Source organism: Rhincodon typus, chromosome 4 (genome assembly GCF_021869965.1).
Source record: "Rhincodon typus isolate 14 chromosome 4, sRhiTyp1.1, whole genome shotgun sequence".
Taxonomy (NCBI): domain Eukaryota; kingdom Metazoa; phylum Chordata; class Chondrichthyes; order Orectolobiformes; family Rhincodontidae; genus Rhincodon; species Rhincodon typus.
Window position 1 is genome coordinate 89,903,956 of NC_063335.1, and position 16,933 is coordinate 89,920,888.

General features: G+C 43.0%; 1 protein-coding gene across 1 annotated transcript in view; it reads left to right on the forward strand.

The window, feature by feature from the left end:
- The first annotated feature begins 4,834 nt into the window (after window positions 1-4,834).
- Window positions 4,835-16,933, forward strand: part of LOC109915847 (nascent polypeptide-associated complex subunit alpha-like) — a 68,229-nt gene continuing 56,130 nt past the window's right edge. Inside the window, exon 1 of the mRNA XM_048596165.1 lies at window positions 4,835-4,904. Coding sequence (XP_048452122.1) covers window positions 4,835-4,904 — 70 coding nt within the window. The remainder of the gene's footprint in view (window positions 4,905-16,933) is intronic.

Sequence of the window (16,933 nt, forward strand, 5' to 3'; positions counted from 1 at the left end):
CTAATGTGTGGGAGATGCAAGCAATTATTTGCTAGCTTTACATATCATGCTCGATCCTGTCTCTGTTTGAAACCTTCCTCCCAGCTGCTAACCCCCTTTAATGTTTTTATCTACTTGCAAGTCGGTGAGATTCCCTTAATCCAGGTCTCAAACATTGGGGAGTGGAAATATTCATTAGCTGCATTCCATTCTCATGGGATGTTAGTTTGCAACATGGTGGTCAGCTCTGTTAAGCATTGCCTGGTTTGGCTCAGGAGTGCCACTCTGCTTCAGTATACTAGTAAGTATCCCTGCCTTTCTTGTGATCTACATACATACGCCAAATTGGAGGTTGTGGACCACATTTGGAAGATTTTGAAACAGTAATTCAGTAGACCTCAATACAGTTCAGTTGATTCCAAATTTTAATTTTTTTCAAATTTCTGGAACAGTCACTTTTTTTGTGACAAAACCAAATTGCTGGAAAAGCTCAACAGGTCTGACAGTGTCTGTGGAGAGAAATCAAGGTTAACATTTTGGGCTGACTGACCCTTCCTCAGAACTGCCATTACACCCCCTTCCAACTCTTCTCCCTGTACTGCTCAAAGTCGATATTTCAGCGAAGCCATGTGTTCAGGAGGGAATGAATTTGTCAAGACTGACCAACTGCCATTAAGCACACCTCAGCTTCCTGATTGAGTCCAGGATAAGGATCGTTGGTCGTTTCTCTCTGTCCCTGATTAAATGGTTTTGTCTCCTGAGAACAATGACCCTGGTTGATTTGTGTAGATGATAAATGCCCTTGGACTGAATCATCTGTTCTGGAAATTTGTATATAACTATAGAATTGATGATAATCTTATTGCCTTTGGTATTCCATCACAGTTTCCCTATTCTGCCCCCTTCCTTGTACAATGAATTAATGGCAAATCATAACATCAGAATTAATCATAAAGTTATAAATGCATCTTACCTCTTCTACACTTCCATTGCAGACAATTAATTTGGGGTTTACTGCTTGTGTCACTCTTGATCATCTTTGAGCACACTTACAGGAAGATGTGCTCCGGATGTCTGGACTGATCTGGAAAAATGGGGAGGAACTATTCTTATTGGCAGAAGGTTTGAGAGCCATAAAGTCATTGATATATGTTGAATGGCAAAATGACCAAAGGCAATATGAGGAAAAAGCCCTTTATGCAGCAAATGGTTGGGAAACGATGGCCGAGTGGTATTATCACTGGACTGTTAATTGAGAGACCCAGATAATGTTCTGGGGACCTGGGTTTGAATCCCACCATGGCAGATGGTGGAATTTGAATTCAACAAATATCTGGAATTAAATGTCTGATGATGACCGTAAATTCACTGTCAATTGTTGGGAAAAACCCATTTGTTCATGAATGTCCTTTAGAGAAGGAAACTGCCATCCTTACCTGGTCTGGCCTACATGTGACTCCAGACCCACAGCAGTTGAGTCTTAACTGCCCGCTGGGCAATTAGGGATGGGCATAAATGCTGCCTAGCCAGCGACGCCCTCATCCTGTGAATGAATAAAGAATCTGGAATGCACTTCCTGAGAATGTAGTGGAGGCAGAATCAATTGTGACTTTCAAAAGGTATTGGATGATCAACTGAAGAGTAAAAAGTTACAGAGCTACAGGGAAGAGGTGAGTAAATGAGATGAGCTGAGTTGCTCACTGAGAGCTGATATGCACACAGCCGGTCAAATTGACCATACTGCACTATTACCATTCAATGATTATGTAATGTAAAATAGTTCTGCAAACAACAAGCCTCTCTTTCACAGTCCCTGTTGCCCAAGAAATTTTACATTTGTAGACATGCTCCCCAAGCCAGTGGGTTTGGTTGCAGACGTTTTATCACCCTGCTTGGTAATATCGCTACTGCACCTCTGGTGAAGCGTTGGTGTCCTGTCCCGCTTGTTATTTATGTGCCTCGGTTTGCTGGGGTGGTTGGCATTATTTCCCGTTTTTTTTTCAGTGGTTCATATATCGGGTCCAGTTCGACGTGTTTCTTGACGGAGTTCCGGTTGGAATGCCAGGCCTTCAGGAATTTCCTGGCATGTCTCTGTTTGGCTTGTGCTATTATGGATGTGTTGTCCCAGTCAAGTTTGTGTCCTCTTTTGTCTGGGTGTATTGAAATCAGTGAGAATTGGCCGTGGCTAGTTGGCGTTTGTGAATCCTTATTTGTATATTACATTAGTTTTATTGGTTGTTGGTTTGGGATCCTTTACATTCGTCAGTAGCTGTGGCTAGTCCATGCATCAACAACCACCCAGTGATAGCTACTGAGGTAAGGGGTCCTATACCCACACCAAATAAAACTAATGTAATATACAAAACCTTATGCAAGGACTATGAAAAACGTTACATAGGCCAAACTGGAAGAAAACTGACTAAAAGGATATACGGCCATCAACGAGCCACCAAGAGACACAAACAATTCTCACTGGTCTCAATAGACTTGGACAAAGGAGGACACACATTATCTGTCTCTCTCCCTTGTGCCCGCCATCTCTCACTCTCCCTCGGGCCCGCCATCCCCCTCTCTCCCCCCCTCGCATGCACATTCTCTCTGTCTCTCCCTCTCTTCCCCCCCCCACCCCGTGCATGTGCACACACATATAAATCTATGGGGTGAATTTGCATTTGCAGATTTGGAATTGCAGATACATTCTATTTTGTTCAAAAAGCACACAGTTTGTAGACGGTCTATGTGGCATTTTATGAATTCCTACTTTGGAAGTAAAACCAGTCTGACTCCAAGTTGATACACAGCTAGATTCTAAACAAGGCCTCACATCCAAAATGCAATGTCTGACCTGGGATGTCACCTCTCATATATGGAGGGAACTGATAAAATCTTTACTCATCTCAGGGGCAGTGACTTGAAAGAGATTTTGGAATTTGCATAGTAATGCTTTCTAAATGGTTAAAGACTTAACAGCCATTTAAGGTTTGTTTAACACCACATCAATTCCACGACCGTTTATCTTTTGCTTATAAACGGAGTCTGATGCCACCTGTCTCACTGACACCTGAAGAAGGAGCGAGGCTCTGAAAGCTTGTGTCTTGAAATAAACCTGTTGGAGTATAAGCTGGTGTGGAGTGATTGTTGACCTTGTCCAACTCTGGCATCTCCACATCATACAACCTCCATTATTTAGAGAGACAAGGGCTGTCTTGGCATGGGAACATCACTTTCAAATTCACTTCCAAGCCACTCCCCAACCTGTCTTGGAACTATTTTTCAGTTCCTCCTGTGTGCATGGAAGTCCCTTACAAGCAATGCTGCAGTGGTTCAATTTGCAGCTCATCACCACTTTCTGCAGGGCCACAAAGATCAGTAAAAACACTGGCCAAGACCACCTACAAGTATTCAAATTGAAGACCAACCAACAAAATTTATTGTAGCTTGTTTTCTTTCTGCATTACTGATAAAGATCTTGCATTTATAATGTACATTTTATGATCTGAGAATATATTAATATTTTGCAGTCAATTATGTAATTTTAAAGTTGTCACTGTTGTACTACCATTCCAAGTACAACATCTCACAAACACCTCCCATCATATGATCAGAAAAGCCCGTTTCCGTGGCAGTGGTTGAGGAAGCTGCGCGTAATTCCTTGCTTCAGAAGGATAGAAATTAGGAGCAGGAATAGGCAAGTCGGCCCTTCTAATCACCTCCACTATTCTGTGGGGTCATGGCAGTTCATTCAACTTAGCATCCTCTTCCTGCTTTCTTCCCATATTCCTTGAATCTTTTAACTCTCAAGAACTATGCCTAACTCCTTCTTGAAAACCTTCAATGTTTTGGGTTAAAGTACTTGCTGTGGTTGTGAAATATTGTTTGATAAAGCTCCTGTGAAGTGGCTGGAGATTTTTAAAAAAAAACCATATGAAAGGCACTTTTAAAATGCAAATCATTGTTGTTGTTGATAACCTTTCAGAGTGAGTGTTTGATTGGAAGACAAGTAATCCACACCCTCCTGATCACACACGAGGTACAATCTCTCTAACCCGAGCCAAAACCTTTTGTGAAATTCTGCACTATAGCTTTCCATCATTTTAGGATGTATTAAGAATACAAACGGATGTATTTAACAGTGAGACCGGCTTTAGTGCAGTTTTTCTTTTGTGTATTTCTGGCAATTACAGACAATCCGATTCTCCACATAGTCTTCGTATTGAATCGTTTTCTTCCGGCTATTACCCAGGCAGGGGGTTGATTATCTACGTTTACACTTTTAACAGAGAGAGCCCCCTTACCCTGAACAAACGAGTCTATCTCTCCTTCCCGCCTTCCCATTGATGGTCTTTGTGCCTTGGTCAGTCCAGCTGATGTTTAAACAGACACCGCCTGAATTTAATTGAATATCTCAAGAAGGGTGAAACATTAATCTTTCAAAGGCTGCAAAAATAAGGTTCATCTCTGGACTGGAAAACAGAACCGGGTGATGCAATTGGACTCAGGTGCTTCTTATTCTGCAGTATTGATTAGAGCCCAGAGCTTTCTATTTGGCTGCTTTGCTCTCTCTCTCTCTCTCTCTGCAGTGCCTGGTACACACCCTGATTTTCTCCAGAATCCAGCTGACATCATCTAGCATGACACAGCTAAGTACAGTAGAGTGCACTGTCAGAAGGGATGTTGGAGCAGCGCACTCTCAGATGCACACACGCGTACACGTTTGCGCTCGCTCTTTCTCCTCCTCCTCCTCCCCCTCCCCCCAGCTCTTGTGGAGGATCAGGTGTAGGGATAACCAAACAACACAAGCTGGCTGCTTCGCTTAAATGAACCCACCGCCTTCGTTCTGAGAGCCAGTTCGACAATGCCTGGAGATGCAGCAAAAGATGCAGCGAGGCTACCTGAGGAATTCCAGCCGAAGCAAAGAAGCCCAGGTGCGTCGGGGTTGGGAAAAGGATTTAGTCCGTATTAATTCATGTTTTATCCTTTCTTTTCCAGCAGGATGGCTGCTTAACAGTTTTTTAAGGTTGCACTCTTCCCTCTCCCCGCCCCTATCTCGATGGAGAAAATGCAATTTTTTTTAAATTGTGGGGCATTATGACGGACATTTTCATAACGAGGACGAGCAAATGATAATTCTGTGAAACCTGCTTTCTAGTTCTGAATGTAGCATTAGCCGATATAACGCGGCATAAAGCAGGGCCTGGTAGCGTATTCAGACATAAATATCTACTTTTTTACTTTTACAATTTAAAATTAAATCTCTATCAGCATCCATGATTAGACGTTGCCCTGCACTGGTGTTGATTTAAAGATTGAAGCTGGTAAGTGGTGTCAGATTATATAACGTAGCTGATTAACTTAATAAGTGCACTCAAGGATGCCTTGTTTTACAGCACAGTGTTTGTACTGAAGCCTAATGAACTTAAGGCCGATTACTGACCTTGGACCCTAACTAGAACGACATGATGTTATTGTTATCACCTAACGGAGTCCTGATGAAATCAAGATGTAACAGTGAGGTTCTTTCAACTAAACAGGACTGTTAATGAATGTATTAGCTAAATTCTGAACGATTGAACCCATTCCCAACTTGATTGTCCAACTGGGTTGTTTGGAGCTGTAGTATTCTTACCTCTGGGCCATTAGATTCTGAATTCAAATTCCATTCTTGAGATTTGAGCACACGGTCCAGGCTGACACTTTTTTGTGCAGTGGTGGGGAAGTGTTACACTCTAAATTGCTGTCCTTTGCGTGAAGCATGAAACTGAGAAGGGTCTAGGCCCGAAACGTCAGCCTTCCTGCTCCTCTGATGCTGCTTGGCCTGTTATGTTCATCCAGCTCTACACCTTGTTATCTCAGATTCTCCAGCATCTGCAGTTCCTATTATCCCTCTCCATCTGATCTATCTAGTGGATGTGAAAGACCCTGCAGCACATTTTCGGGGACAGGGGAATTCCTCTTGTGTCCCAACCAACAATGTATTTTCTCATCCATCATCTCCAAAACAGAAAACCTGGTCTCTTTCTTAATGTGATTTGTTGAATCTTGCCATGCACAAAATATTGCTGCAATGCAACCTTTTTTTTTTAAGAAGACTTAATTGGCTGTAAAACAATTTTGGGATGTCCTTGATGATCTGGCAGATACTATATAAATGTAAGTTATGTCTTAGTAGTTAGGAAAACAAAGTGGACTGTGGAATAAAACAAAGAACTGCTGGAGATCTGAAACAAAAACAGAATTTGCTGAAGAAACTCCACAGGTCTGGCAGCATCTGTGGAGAGAAAAATCGAGTTAGAGGGTCACTGGACTCAAAAGTTGTCAGAAGTCTACCATAGAGTTTGGTTAAAAGGTGATTGTATGAAATGTCAGTTGGTCAGTCAGAAACATTGCCTTTGGATTAGAGAATGTGAATTTGAGCTTTACACTGGACGCAATCTAATTGATGTAGTGGCACAGTACTGAAGCCAGCTAAAATGAATGTCTGGCATTTGTTCCATGATGCTGTAGTTAGGGCAGTTCAAGTGCATATCCATGTTTGAGGGTTTCTGCTTCCACCACCTTTTCGAGCAGTGAGTTCCTGATTCTTACTAAATTCTGTGTGGAGGGTTTGGGTGGGGAAAGTTCTTAATTTCTCTGATTCTGTCACCACAGGTGTTCTTTCAAACCCAACTCTGGGCATTTGTTTTGCAAATTCTCTTCATGTTGTTTCCACTGAGCTGAACTTTCCTTAATTTACAAGTTTGTTTTGAACTGAAGTACAACTATTTTTATTCTGTAATGAAGTCCTTCCTGTTTGAGACACTGGCATCACCCTGTGCAATGACATAAGATGCCAAATTATTTGAAGGCTAAAAGTCTTAAGGCCTCAGCATCTCTTTTGTTTCATCAGTTTCATTCCTGGAGTGGGTATTCTGGATAAATGTTTCCCCCATCCTCACCCTCCCACTTCTGCTTTTCAACCCTGGCCTGCCAATTCATCCTGCTGACCCAGCAGCACAGAAATATCCTGTGGATAGCTTAAGTCTGTCGATAACTATCTGAGTTCTATACCTTTTTTCCAAAATATTTAATCCTACTCAGTCTGAGAAAATGATCTGATACTGTTCTTTTTGCAAGAAAGATTCCACATCTACATAAGTCATATGGCATGGAAACAGACCCTTTGGTCCAACCAATTTATGCAAAGTGTAATCCCAAACTAAACTAGTCCCACCTGTCTGCTCCTGGCCCATATCCCTCCAAGCCTTTCCTTTTCATGTCCTTATCCAAGTGTTGTGATTGTGCCCACATCCACCACTTCTTCAGGATGTTCATGCCACATACGAACCACCCTTTGTGCATGTAGGGGTGGGGGAAACGAAATTTACCCCACACTGTCCGTTCATCCAATAGTTCCCTTTTGAAGGGCTGTCCTTGTTGTGAAGCCAAACAAATCTGCGTGTAGGATTCAGAAAATGTGATTAGAGATATTAGGTGTGTCAACAGTGATGTGTTTAGGGAGGAATGTTGACCAACACACCTTCCTCTTCAAATAGTGTAGAATAACGCTGCTTGGAGTTAGGGTAGAAGCAGTGAATCTGAAGTATGCTGGCAGGCTACAGTGTAACTCTGATTCCTCAGAAACTGCTTGCACAGAAAAACCTTTTGGAGGTGATGCATCATGCCATGATGATATCACAATTCTGAGTTAGTTGCCTTCATCTGAGCATCAAAAAGACCAATGTCTGTCTAGCTTGCCTTCTACTGACCTGGTAATTGCATGATATAACAATAATGAAATTATTAACTAACTGTGACAATTAAATTTCATCCAATAGTATCCAACAGATCAAAACATCGTAAGAAAAATTCTAGAAGGGAAGAACTTTGGGACCAAGAAGACTAAAGTTAGCTGCTCATTTTCTCCCTTACTTTATGCCATTGTCTCAACTTATTCATGTGCTGTTTTGCTTGCATTTTACTGAATCATTATTGTTGCTTCCACTGTTTCTTGAATGGGATTATTCCACAAATTCGTTACTTGCTTATTGTCTTGGCTTCATTAGGACAGAGTTGAGGTACCAAAGCTTAAAAATCTGACACTGATGGGGATGTGGGAAATTGTCAATTTAATGGTATTACCTTAAATAGATGTTTATCTCCTTTCCTGCCCTCAGCTGAATGGATCACCTGGCAGGCAGCCAGAAGGGATTGGAAACTAGTAAAATGGAGTGTCTTTGGCAGTGGGCAAGTCAAGGGAAGACAGAGACGAGGCCGTAATGTAACCCGTTCACGAGATTGAAGCATCACTGACAAGGCTAGTGCTTGTTGTCCATCCTTATTTACCTTTTAAGAATGTGCTAAGAAGCCACCATGTTGAATTGCCACATGCCCAGTGACACCAGGATAACACCACAATACTGTTAACGGAAGGAGTTTAGTGACAAGGGAATTACTTCCATATTAGGGTGGTGTTTGGCTTGGAGAGGAAGTTGAAGGTATTCTCTTATGCCCTTGTCCTTTCTAGATGATAAAGTTCATGGATTTGTAAGAACCTTGGTAAATTGCTACAGTGCTTATAGATATTACATATTGCTGTCACCATGCACTGGAGGTGAAGGGAGAGAATCCTTAAAGTGGATAAGGGTGCTGATCGAGTCAGCTTTGGGTCAAACTTCGAGGTTCAGAGCTGCAGTTATCAGGCAGGTGGAGACTATTATATCACACTTTTGATTTGTGCCTTTCAGATATTAAACAATCTGAGAGGAGTCAGGAGGTGGGTTATTCCACCATAGAACTCCCAGCACCTGACCTGTTCTCATAGCCACAGTACTTATTTGGCTGGTTCAGTTCAATTTCTGGGCCATGTTGGAGGATTCAGAGATGCTAATGGCACTGAACATCAGTGGTGGTGGGGGTGTGCGGGCAGGGAAAGGTTAGAATCTTTGTTTGTTGGAGATGTGCATCTGGCACATTTTTGGCACAGATGTTATTTGCTACTTATCTGCTCAAGCCTAAATGTTGTCCATGTAGGAACATAGTTCTTCAACTTCTCCAGGGTCATGGTTGATACTGAACATTGTGCAGTCATCAACAACCATTCTTCTGTTTCTGATCAAACAGTGGACAGAAGCTCATTGAAGCAGTTGAGGATGGCTGGTTCTAGAATTCTACACTGAAAAACTCTAGCTGCAAAGTTTTGGGCTTGTATGACAGACCTTTGTACAACCACAACCACCTTCCCATGTGCTAGATAAGACTCCAACCAATGCAGAATTTCTCCTGATTCTCATTGACTTCAGTTTTGCTTGTCAAATGTTACTTTGATGTTGAGGGAAGTCACACTGACTTCCCATCATTTAAGGAAGGATATGCTTGCTTTGCTGGTTGTACAGTGAAGGTTCATTAGATTGGGTCCTGGAATAAGAGGCTTGTCTTGTCTTATGATGAAAGACTGAATATACTCTCTGGAATGAAGACATGAAAGTGATCTCATTCTGACATAGTCAGAGGTCTTGATGAGTCGTGAATGTTGGGATAGCAGCTGACTAAATGTAAATGGAAACAAGGAGAAATTGAACCAACAGGGGGGAAAAAAAATACAACAAACATCTCTACAAATGCTACCAGTCCTGTGGAGTTTCTCCAGTATTTTCTGTTTGTGTTTCAGCTTTCCAATGCCAGCAGTTTTGTTGCAAAGAAAAGGTACCTTTAGAATTCTGAAAAGAGGGCTAGAGAAAACAGCCTTATTGCAGGAGGTGATGGAAATGGCAAAAAATGACCCTTTGAATTTTCCGGGCTGCACGGTGGCTCAGTGGCTGGCACTGCTGCCTCACAGCGCTAGGGACGCGAGTTCAATTCCAGCCTTGGGCAACTGTCCGTGTGGAGTTTGCACGTTCTCCCTGTGTCTGGGCGGGTTTCCTCCCACAGTCCGAGGATATTCAGATTAGGTGGATTGGCCATACTAAATTGTCCATAGTGTCCGAGGATGTGTATGTATGGTGGATTAGCCACAGGAAATACTAGGTAACAGGGGTAGGATAGCGGGGTGAATCTGGGTGGAATGCTGTCTGGAGAGTCAGTGTGGACTTGTTGGACCAAATGGCCTGTTTTCACATTGAATTCAATGAATATGGAGACAGGTGGAATGGAAGGTAATGTTGAGGGGAACATTTTCATGGTTCTTTAGGGGATGGGAAGGGCTGAGAGCATAAATCCATGAAATAGAGTGGACTCCACCATGAAGGGAGCATTCCTCAGTTGAGGAAAGAGGAAAAACATGTCAGAAGTAGTAGTAAAAAATACATGTCTTGCCAACAGATGGAACAGAGATGGAGAAATTGGGAGGATGGAATGGTGTCTTTGCAGGATGTGGGATGTGAAGTAGTGTATCAGATTACCAATGGGAGTCTTATTGGTTGCTATCTTTCTCCCAGAAATGGAGACAGAAAAGTCAAGGAAGGGGAGAGAAGATCAGAAATGGACATGTGGAAGAAGACAGGAAATTGGAAACCAAATGGATAAATATTTCCAGTTGAGAACACAAGCAAGAAATGACCCAAATAAATAATCAATGTAATAGTTAAGAGATGAGTAAAAGGACCTGAGTAGACCTGGAATAAGGAATATGGATCTCAAGAAGCTAGGTATATTTTGGACCCATGCAGATACCCACAGGGAGACCTTTTATTTATGGAGTGGGTGGAATTGAAGGAGAAATTGTTGAGTGTGAGACAAGCTCTGCCAAGAGGAGGAAGGGGATGGTTGTGGATAGAGACGAGTTAGTTCTCTCTTCAAGGAAGAATTGGAGAACCCTCTCTCCCCAGTCTGGTAGAGGATGGAAGTGTTTTTCTTTTGTGCATAGGATGTGGGCGTTACTGGCTGGGCCATTATTGCTTTGAGAGGATGGTAGTGAGCCACCTCCGAGAGGTGCTGTGGCCCATGTGGTATACGTAATTGTACAATCTGTTAGGGCAGGAATCTCAGGATTTCGATCCAGTGACAGTGAAGGAACAATGGGTGATGTAGTTCCACATCTGGATGGTGTGTGAACTGGAGACGAATGTGCAATTTGTGGCACTCCTATGCAACTTTTGTCCTTCTCGGTAGTAGAGATTGTGCATAGAGGAAACTGTTGACTGAGGAGCCTTAGTGAGTTGCTGCTGTGAAATTTGTAGATGGCCCATATTGTGGCTACTGAGTCAGACAGTGGTGAATGTTGAATGGGTTCCAACCAAAAGTGCTGCTTTGACCTGGAGCTTCTTGTGTTGTTGAAGGGAAGTGTGGAATATTCCATCACACTCCTGACTTGTGCCTTGTTGATGGTGGACAGGCTTTGGGGAGTTAGGAGGTGAGTTACCTGTAGCATAGCTCCCAGCCTCTTACCTGTTCTCCATAACCACTGTATTAATGTGGTTGTTCTACTTCAGCTTCAGTAACTCCCAGAATGTTGTTAGTAGGAGATTCAACAGTCTATGACTCTAAATGGAATGGCACTGAATGTCAAGGTGTAATATAGATTTTGTATTGTTTTCGATGGACATTGACTGCTTCTGTATCTGTGTCTCAGCTAATGGTGTTGAACATTGTGTAATCATCATAAATGTCCCTACTTCTGATGTGATGTTGGAGGGAAGGTCATTGATTTGAACAGCTAAAGCTGGTTGGGCTGAAGACACTATCCTGAGAAACTTGTGCTGTGATGATTGACCTCCCAGTACCTGTCTTAGGTATGTTTCCAAGCAGTGGAGAGGACCCACCCCCAAATTCCCATTAACTCTAATTTTACTAGGGCTCTGCCATTCTTGATCAAAAGCTGCCTTGATGCGACTCTCCTCTCATCTCTGAAGTTCAATTCTTTTAACACCGTTAATGATCCACCAATCTTCTCTCTCCTCGACGCTTGATTACACATCAGTGTTGATACTAACACTGGGGTCAGGAGCTGGGTAACCCTAGGGGAACACAGCCTCTAGGAGTTGGTTATTGCTGCACAAGCACTACTTGATAGCTCTGTCGACAAACCCTTTCTTCCATTAATTTTATTGAGTAAGCCAAGGCACTAATTGACTGGGATGGATTTGTCTTGCTTTTTGTTGGCAGGCTATACCTGGACATTTGCACATTGCTGAGTAGGTGCCAGTGTTGTGTCTATTACTGGAACTGCTAGTTCAGAGCACAAGTCTTCAGTGACATTGCAGAATATTGTTAGGGCCAATAGTCATGTGTCCTGTCCAGTGTCTTCAGCTGCTTCTTGGTATAATTTAATATAAATTGAATGAGTTAAAGAATGACATTTGAGAATCTCAGGAGGAGGCCAAAATAGATTGTTCACTTGGCACTTATGGCTGAAGTTAGTTGGCAGTGCTTCTTCTGGATTGATGTGCTGGACTCCCAGGTAGTGGAGGGTTGGGATATTTGTGGTTCCTTCTCCTTTTTCTGCTGGGTTGTTTATTTGTCAACAACCATCCACAACTGGATTTGGTAGCGCTGCAGAGCTTAGATCTGATGTGTTGGTTGTGGATTGCTTAGTGCGATCACCTGCTGCTGCATTTGTTTTGGCATGCAAGTAGCCAGAGTCATACAGCACAGAAACAGACCAGGCATCCCAATCTGACCAAGTCCCATTTGCCCCATATTCCTCTCAACCCTTATTCATATGCCCATCCAGGTGTCTTTTAAATGTTGTAAGTGTACCCATCGCCACCACTTTCTGGCAGCTTGTCCCATATACGCACCACCCTCTGCATGAAAAAGTTACATCTCTGGTCCTTTTTTTTTTTAATTCTTCCCCCTCTCACCTTAAACCTTTTGGACTCCCGTACCCTGGGTAAAAAAGACCATGGCTATTCATCCTATCCATGCTCCTCGTGATTTTGTAAACCTCTATAAGGTCACCCCTCAGCCTTTGCTCGTGGGGAAAGGGCGAGGGGTGGGGGGGTAGGGAGGGGGTTGAAGAGGGGAAGAAGCCCCGCCTATTCAGCCTCTCCCTGACGCTGTGTTCACCAGGTTGACAACTGATTGGTAGAAATGCTCTGTTGCTCCTGACATGCCCTCCTGTGCTCTTCTTTGAATTGAGGATTGAATCTCTGGCTTGTTGGTAATGGCAGAGTGTGGGCCATGAGGATTACAGATTGTGGCTGAACACCATTCTACTGCTGCAGATAGCCCATGGTGCCTCGGGTTTTAATCACTAGTCAATTCAAAACTCCATCCCATTTATGCACATGCCACCATGGAAGATCTCCTCAATGAGAAGATAGGAATTTATCTCCAAAAGGGCCATGTAATAGTCACTCTTCAAGATAATGTCTGTGAGATAACAATCTGTCATAGGCATATTGATGAAGATGGGGTCAAGAAAACGCTTCCTGCTTGTTGAATTATTTTTCACTGCTTGCCACTGATCCAGTCCAGCAGCTATGTCCTTTTACGACTTAGCCAGCTCAGTAAGCTGTGCCACTGAATCAACCTTTTGTGATAGACATTTAGACAGGTACAAATGTTTCCCCTTGGTGGAGAAATCAATGACTGGGAGCATAGATTTAAGGTAAGGACAGGAGAGAATGTGAGGAAAAATGTTTTCACTCAGAGGGTAATGGAATCTGGAGCTCACGGTCTGTTAGGCTGATGCAGGCAGAAACCCTCAACATTTTAAGGATTTAAATGTACGCTTGTGATGCCAAGGTACACAAGGTCAAGTACTAGGATATGGAATTAGAATATCTAGGTCATTGTTTTTGACTGGCACTGGCTCAATGGGCCAAAGGGCCTTATGTCCTGTAGACCTCTGACTGCCCTACCCAGAATACACTGTGTGCCCTTGTCACCCTTAGTGCTGCTGCTTACTGTAGGTGTTTACACTTAGTCCAGTACTGAATCATCGGATGCAGGAATCTGCTGAGTGATAACCCTAAGAAGATTTACTTGGTGCGGAGAGATTGATCCACCCTGGGAAAGGACAGGGTTCATGTCAGTGAGGTGTTTGATGCGATGAAGATCTTCAGAGGAGTAGAAAAAAAATAGGAAGAAAGTGAAGATGAGAAAAGTAGTGGAGACAGGAAGCAATAAGTTCACTAGTGATGGGCTGAGGTATGGTTCAACCAAGAACAGTGTTTGTGGATTTAGGGAACGAGATAGAGGTAAATTGTTTGGGGGTGGGGTGTGTGAAACTGTTGAGGGGGCGGGGGGCAAGGGCAAGGGAGGAGAAAGATCTCCAGAAGAGTTCAAGTTACTGACAGTCCTGCTAACGATGGCTTGATGTTCATTAGTATTGGACAGCTGACATTCAGCCTTGCCTAGATGGAGATAAGTTGTCCTCTGGTGAGCCTGTCGGCAGGTTTGGTTTTGGCAGTACGTATTGGACCTGAGAGGATGGAGTAAGCAAAGTTTTTAGAGCGAACATGGTGAGCAGAGAATTTGAGATGGCTAAGGAGAATCACCACCTGTTAATGCGAGGCTGACAAGATGTTGTTTGCACAGAGGGTGAAGGGAGATGGGGTAAAAGTGCCCACAGTGAAGAGAAGATTCCTGCTTAAAGGATTGGCTTGAGAGGTAGTGATAGAGGATCTCGGCATCGGGAAGGCCTTGAAATTCATCGAGGTGGGAGTGTATGGGTAAGAAACTGAAGTCTTTGCTCAGGGCAGATCATTTGGGATCAGAGACAGGAAGCTCAGAGTATGGTAATCACAGCAAGAAGCAGATTCAAAGAAGGAATGAGATCAGAGGGAAGTGAATGGGAAGAAGAATCCAAAGGGCTGTTTGTATTCGCGGAATGTTGAAGCTTCCTTCACCCTTGAAAGAAGGTCAGGTTTTTTTTTTTTTTTTTTGTTTAAGCTTTTGAATTTAGGATCAAACGAAACTGGACTAGGGCAGTTTTGAGTTAGTGAGTCAGCTGCTGAAGAGAGAAGTTGAGAATATGCATATTGTGGTCCATGACATTGTGTGGATCTTGGGATATAGTGAGCTCAGTGCTTCAAGGAATTATGACATGTCTCGGATGTCTGTAATTGTGGCTGGATCTGAAATCAGAAAGGTGGGATTCCAACTGCAATCCATGCCGAATAAGTTGGAGCTAAAGACCAATACTAAGAAAGGAGATGGGAGGAGATATTACATTGGGGTCTGAGATCAGAACTACATGAGCAAGGAAACTAACTAGGGAAGAGAGACAGATGAGCAGGGGCAGGCAAACAAAAGCAGACAGAGAAAAAGACCTAGTCAAACTGCCCTGTCCCGTATGTGAATAAAGTCTTGCGAATAACAATACATACACCCCATCCTAACTAAAACCTCGTTGGCATGGATGAGTTGGACTGAAGGGTCTTTTTCTGTGCTGTATGACTTTGACTGTAAAGCATGGGGAGAAGTGAAAAACACAGGATGACGTATTGATTGAGGAAGAAAGTTAAAGCCATCATACTTAATGTCATTGTTGACCCCGACCATGGTAGTTTGCACTGTGGATGGGGCTGAAGACAGACTGGATTAAAACAGACTTATGGAAAAGGTGAGTAAGATCTGTGCGGCCACTAACACATTCTAGAGCCTCCATGAGAAATGGAAGATGAGGAGTGGCCACTTCATATGGTGCTGGACATCGGTGTCTGGCCAAAGAATTGTTTTGAAGCAACAGCAATGCTTCAGAGAGGGTTTGATGGTGCCCTGGTGTTTATGCTGTTGGACAATTGAGAGTTCAAATCCTGCTATAGCAAAGCTGAAAACAAATTCAGTGTTTTGGTTGCTTGTAGGGTGACAAAATTTTAATTAATTCATGGGTAAGCCTGTTGCTGGTGGGTCATCACTTATTACCCATCCGTAGTTCCCCTTGAGAAGGTACTGGGGAGCTGCCAACTTGAACCATTGCAGTCATTTCCTGTAGGTGCATTTACAATGGCATTAAGACAGGAGTTGCAGCATTTTTGACTCGGCAGCACTGAAGGAATGGTGATTATATTTCAAAGTCGTGACGATTCATGCTGTGGAAAGGAGCTTGCAAGTGATGGTGTTTCCATGTATCCGCTGCCCCTGTTGTCCTAGAAGTTAGTGGTCGTGGGTTTGGAAACTGCTGTAGAAGGAACCCTACAGCGTGTCTAGTAGATATTACACACTCGTGCTACTGAGCTTCAGTAGGGAATGGGTGTTTATGGATCAAGTGGGCGGCTTAATCCTGAATGGTGTCAAGCTTCTTGGTGTTGTTAGAGCTGCACCCATTCAGAAGGTGGTAAACAACAGAATGGGGGGGATAAATGACTAATGGTGACTTGATGTACTGGATGCCCTGTCTGTGTCAGAATGTTTGACAATTCTGTAACTTCCAGCAGTGTTAAGAATACGCAGATGGAGGAATCCTTACTGGTTTTTTTTTCTTCATGCCTGTGCTGGTGCCAGATGTGATTATTTTTTTTTCCTCCAACCAGTGCCTTGGCAGATATCAGCCCCTCAGCAAAGACAGCAATAGAATCCAGGGTCCTTCATGAGCATTAGTCATTACAGATTATATATGCTTCATCCTATCGACGCGGTAAAGCTTCAGGATTTCTCACCTTTATTTCGTCAATTACTTGCCCTTCAGCTGTTAGTCCTCCTTGATATGGGAGGTTCAGGGTCCTAGCTACGGCTGGGGACATGTTGCATTTATCTGAAAAATGAGAAGATCCTTTTGGGTTTTTTTATTTTTGTTGTTCTCTCTCTTTAGTCATTAGGTTTCCACAGTCTAAACTTAGTGACAATAACACTGCAGGAAAAGTTTAATTCATTTCAGTATGTCTTTTGAGAAACCGAGATGTTATATATATTACATTTTAGAATCTTCACTTGGTACTGGAAGGATTTTATCTTGTTTTCCCCTGTGGTATTGACATAGGTTGGGTTCAGCTTACACAGTATTAACTCCCTGAAGATACACAGTCCATTTAGATTGTTGAGTAGGATGATGAAATAGGACCTCAAATAGAACAATGATCAAACTGCTTACTTA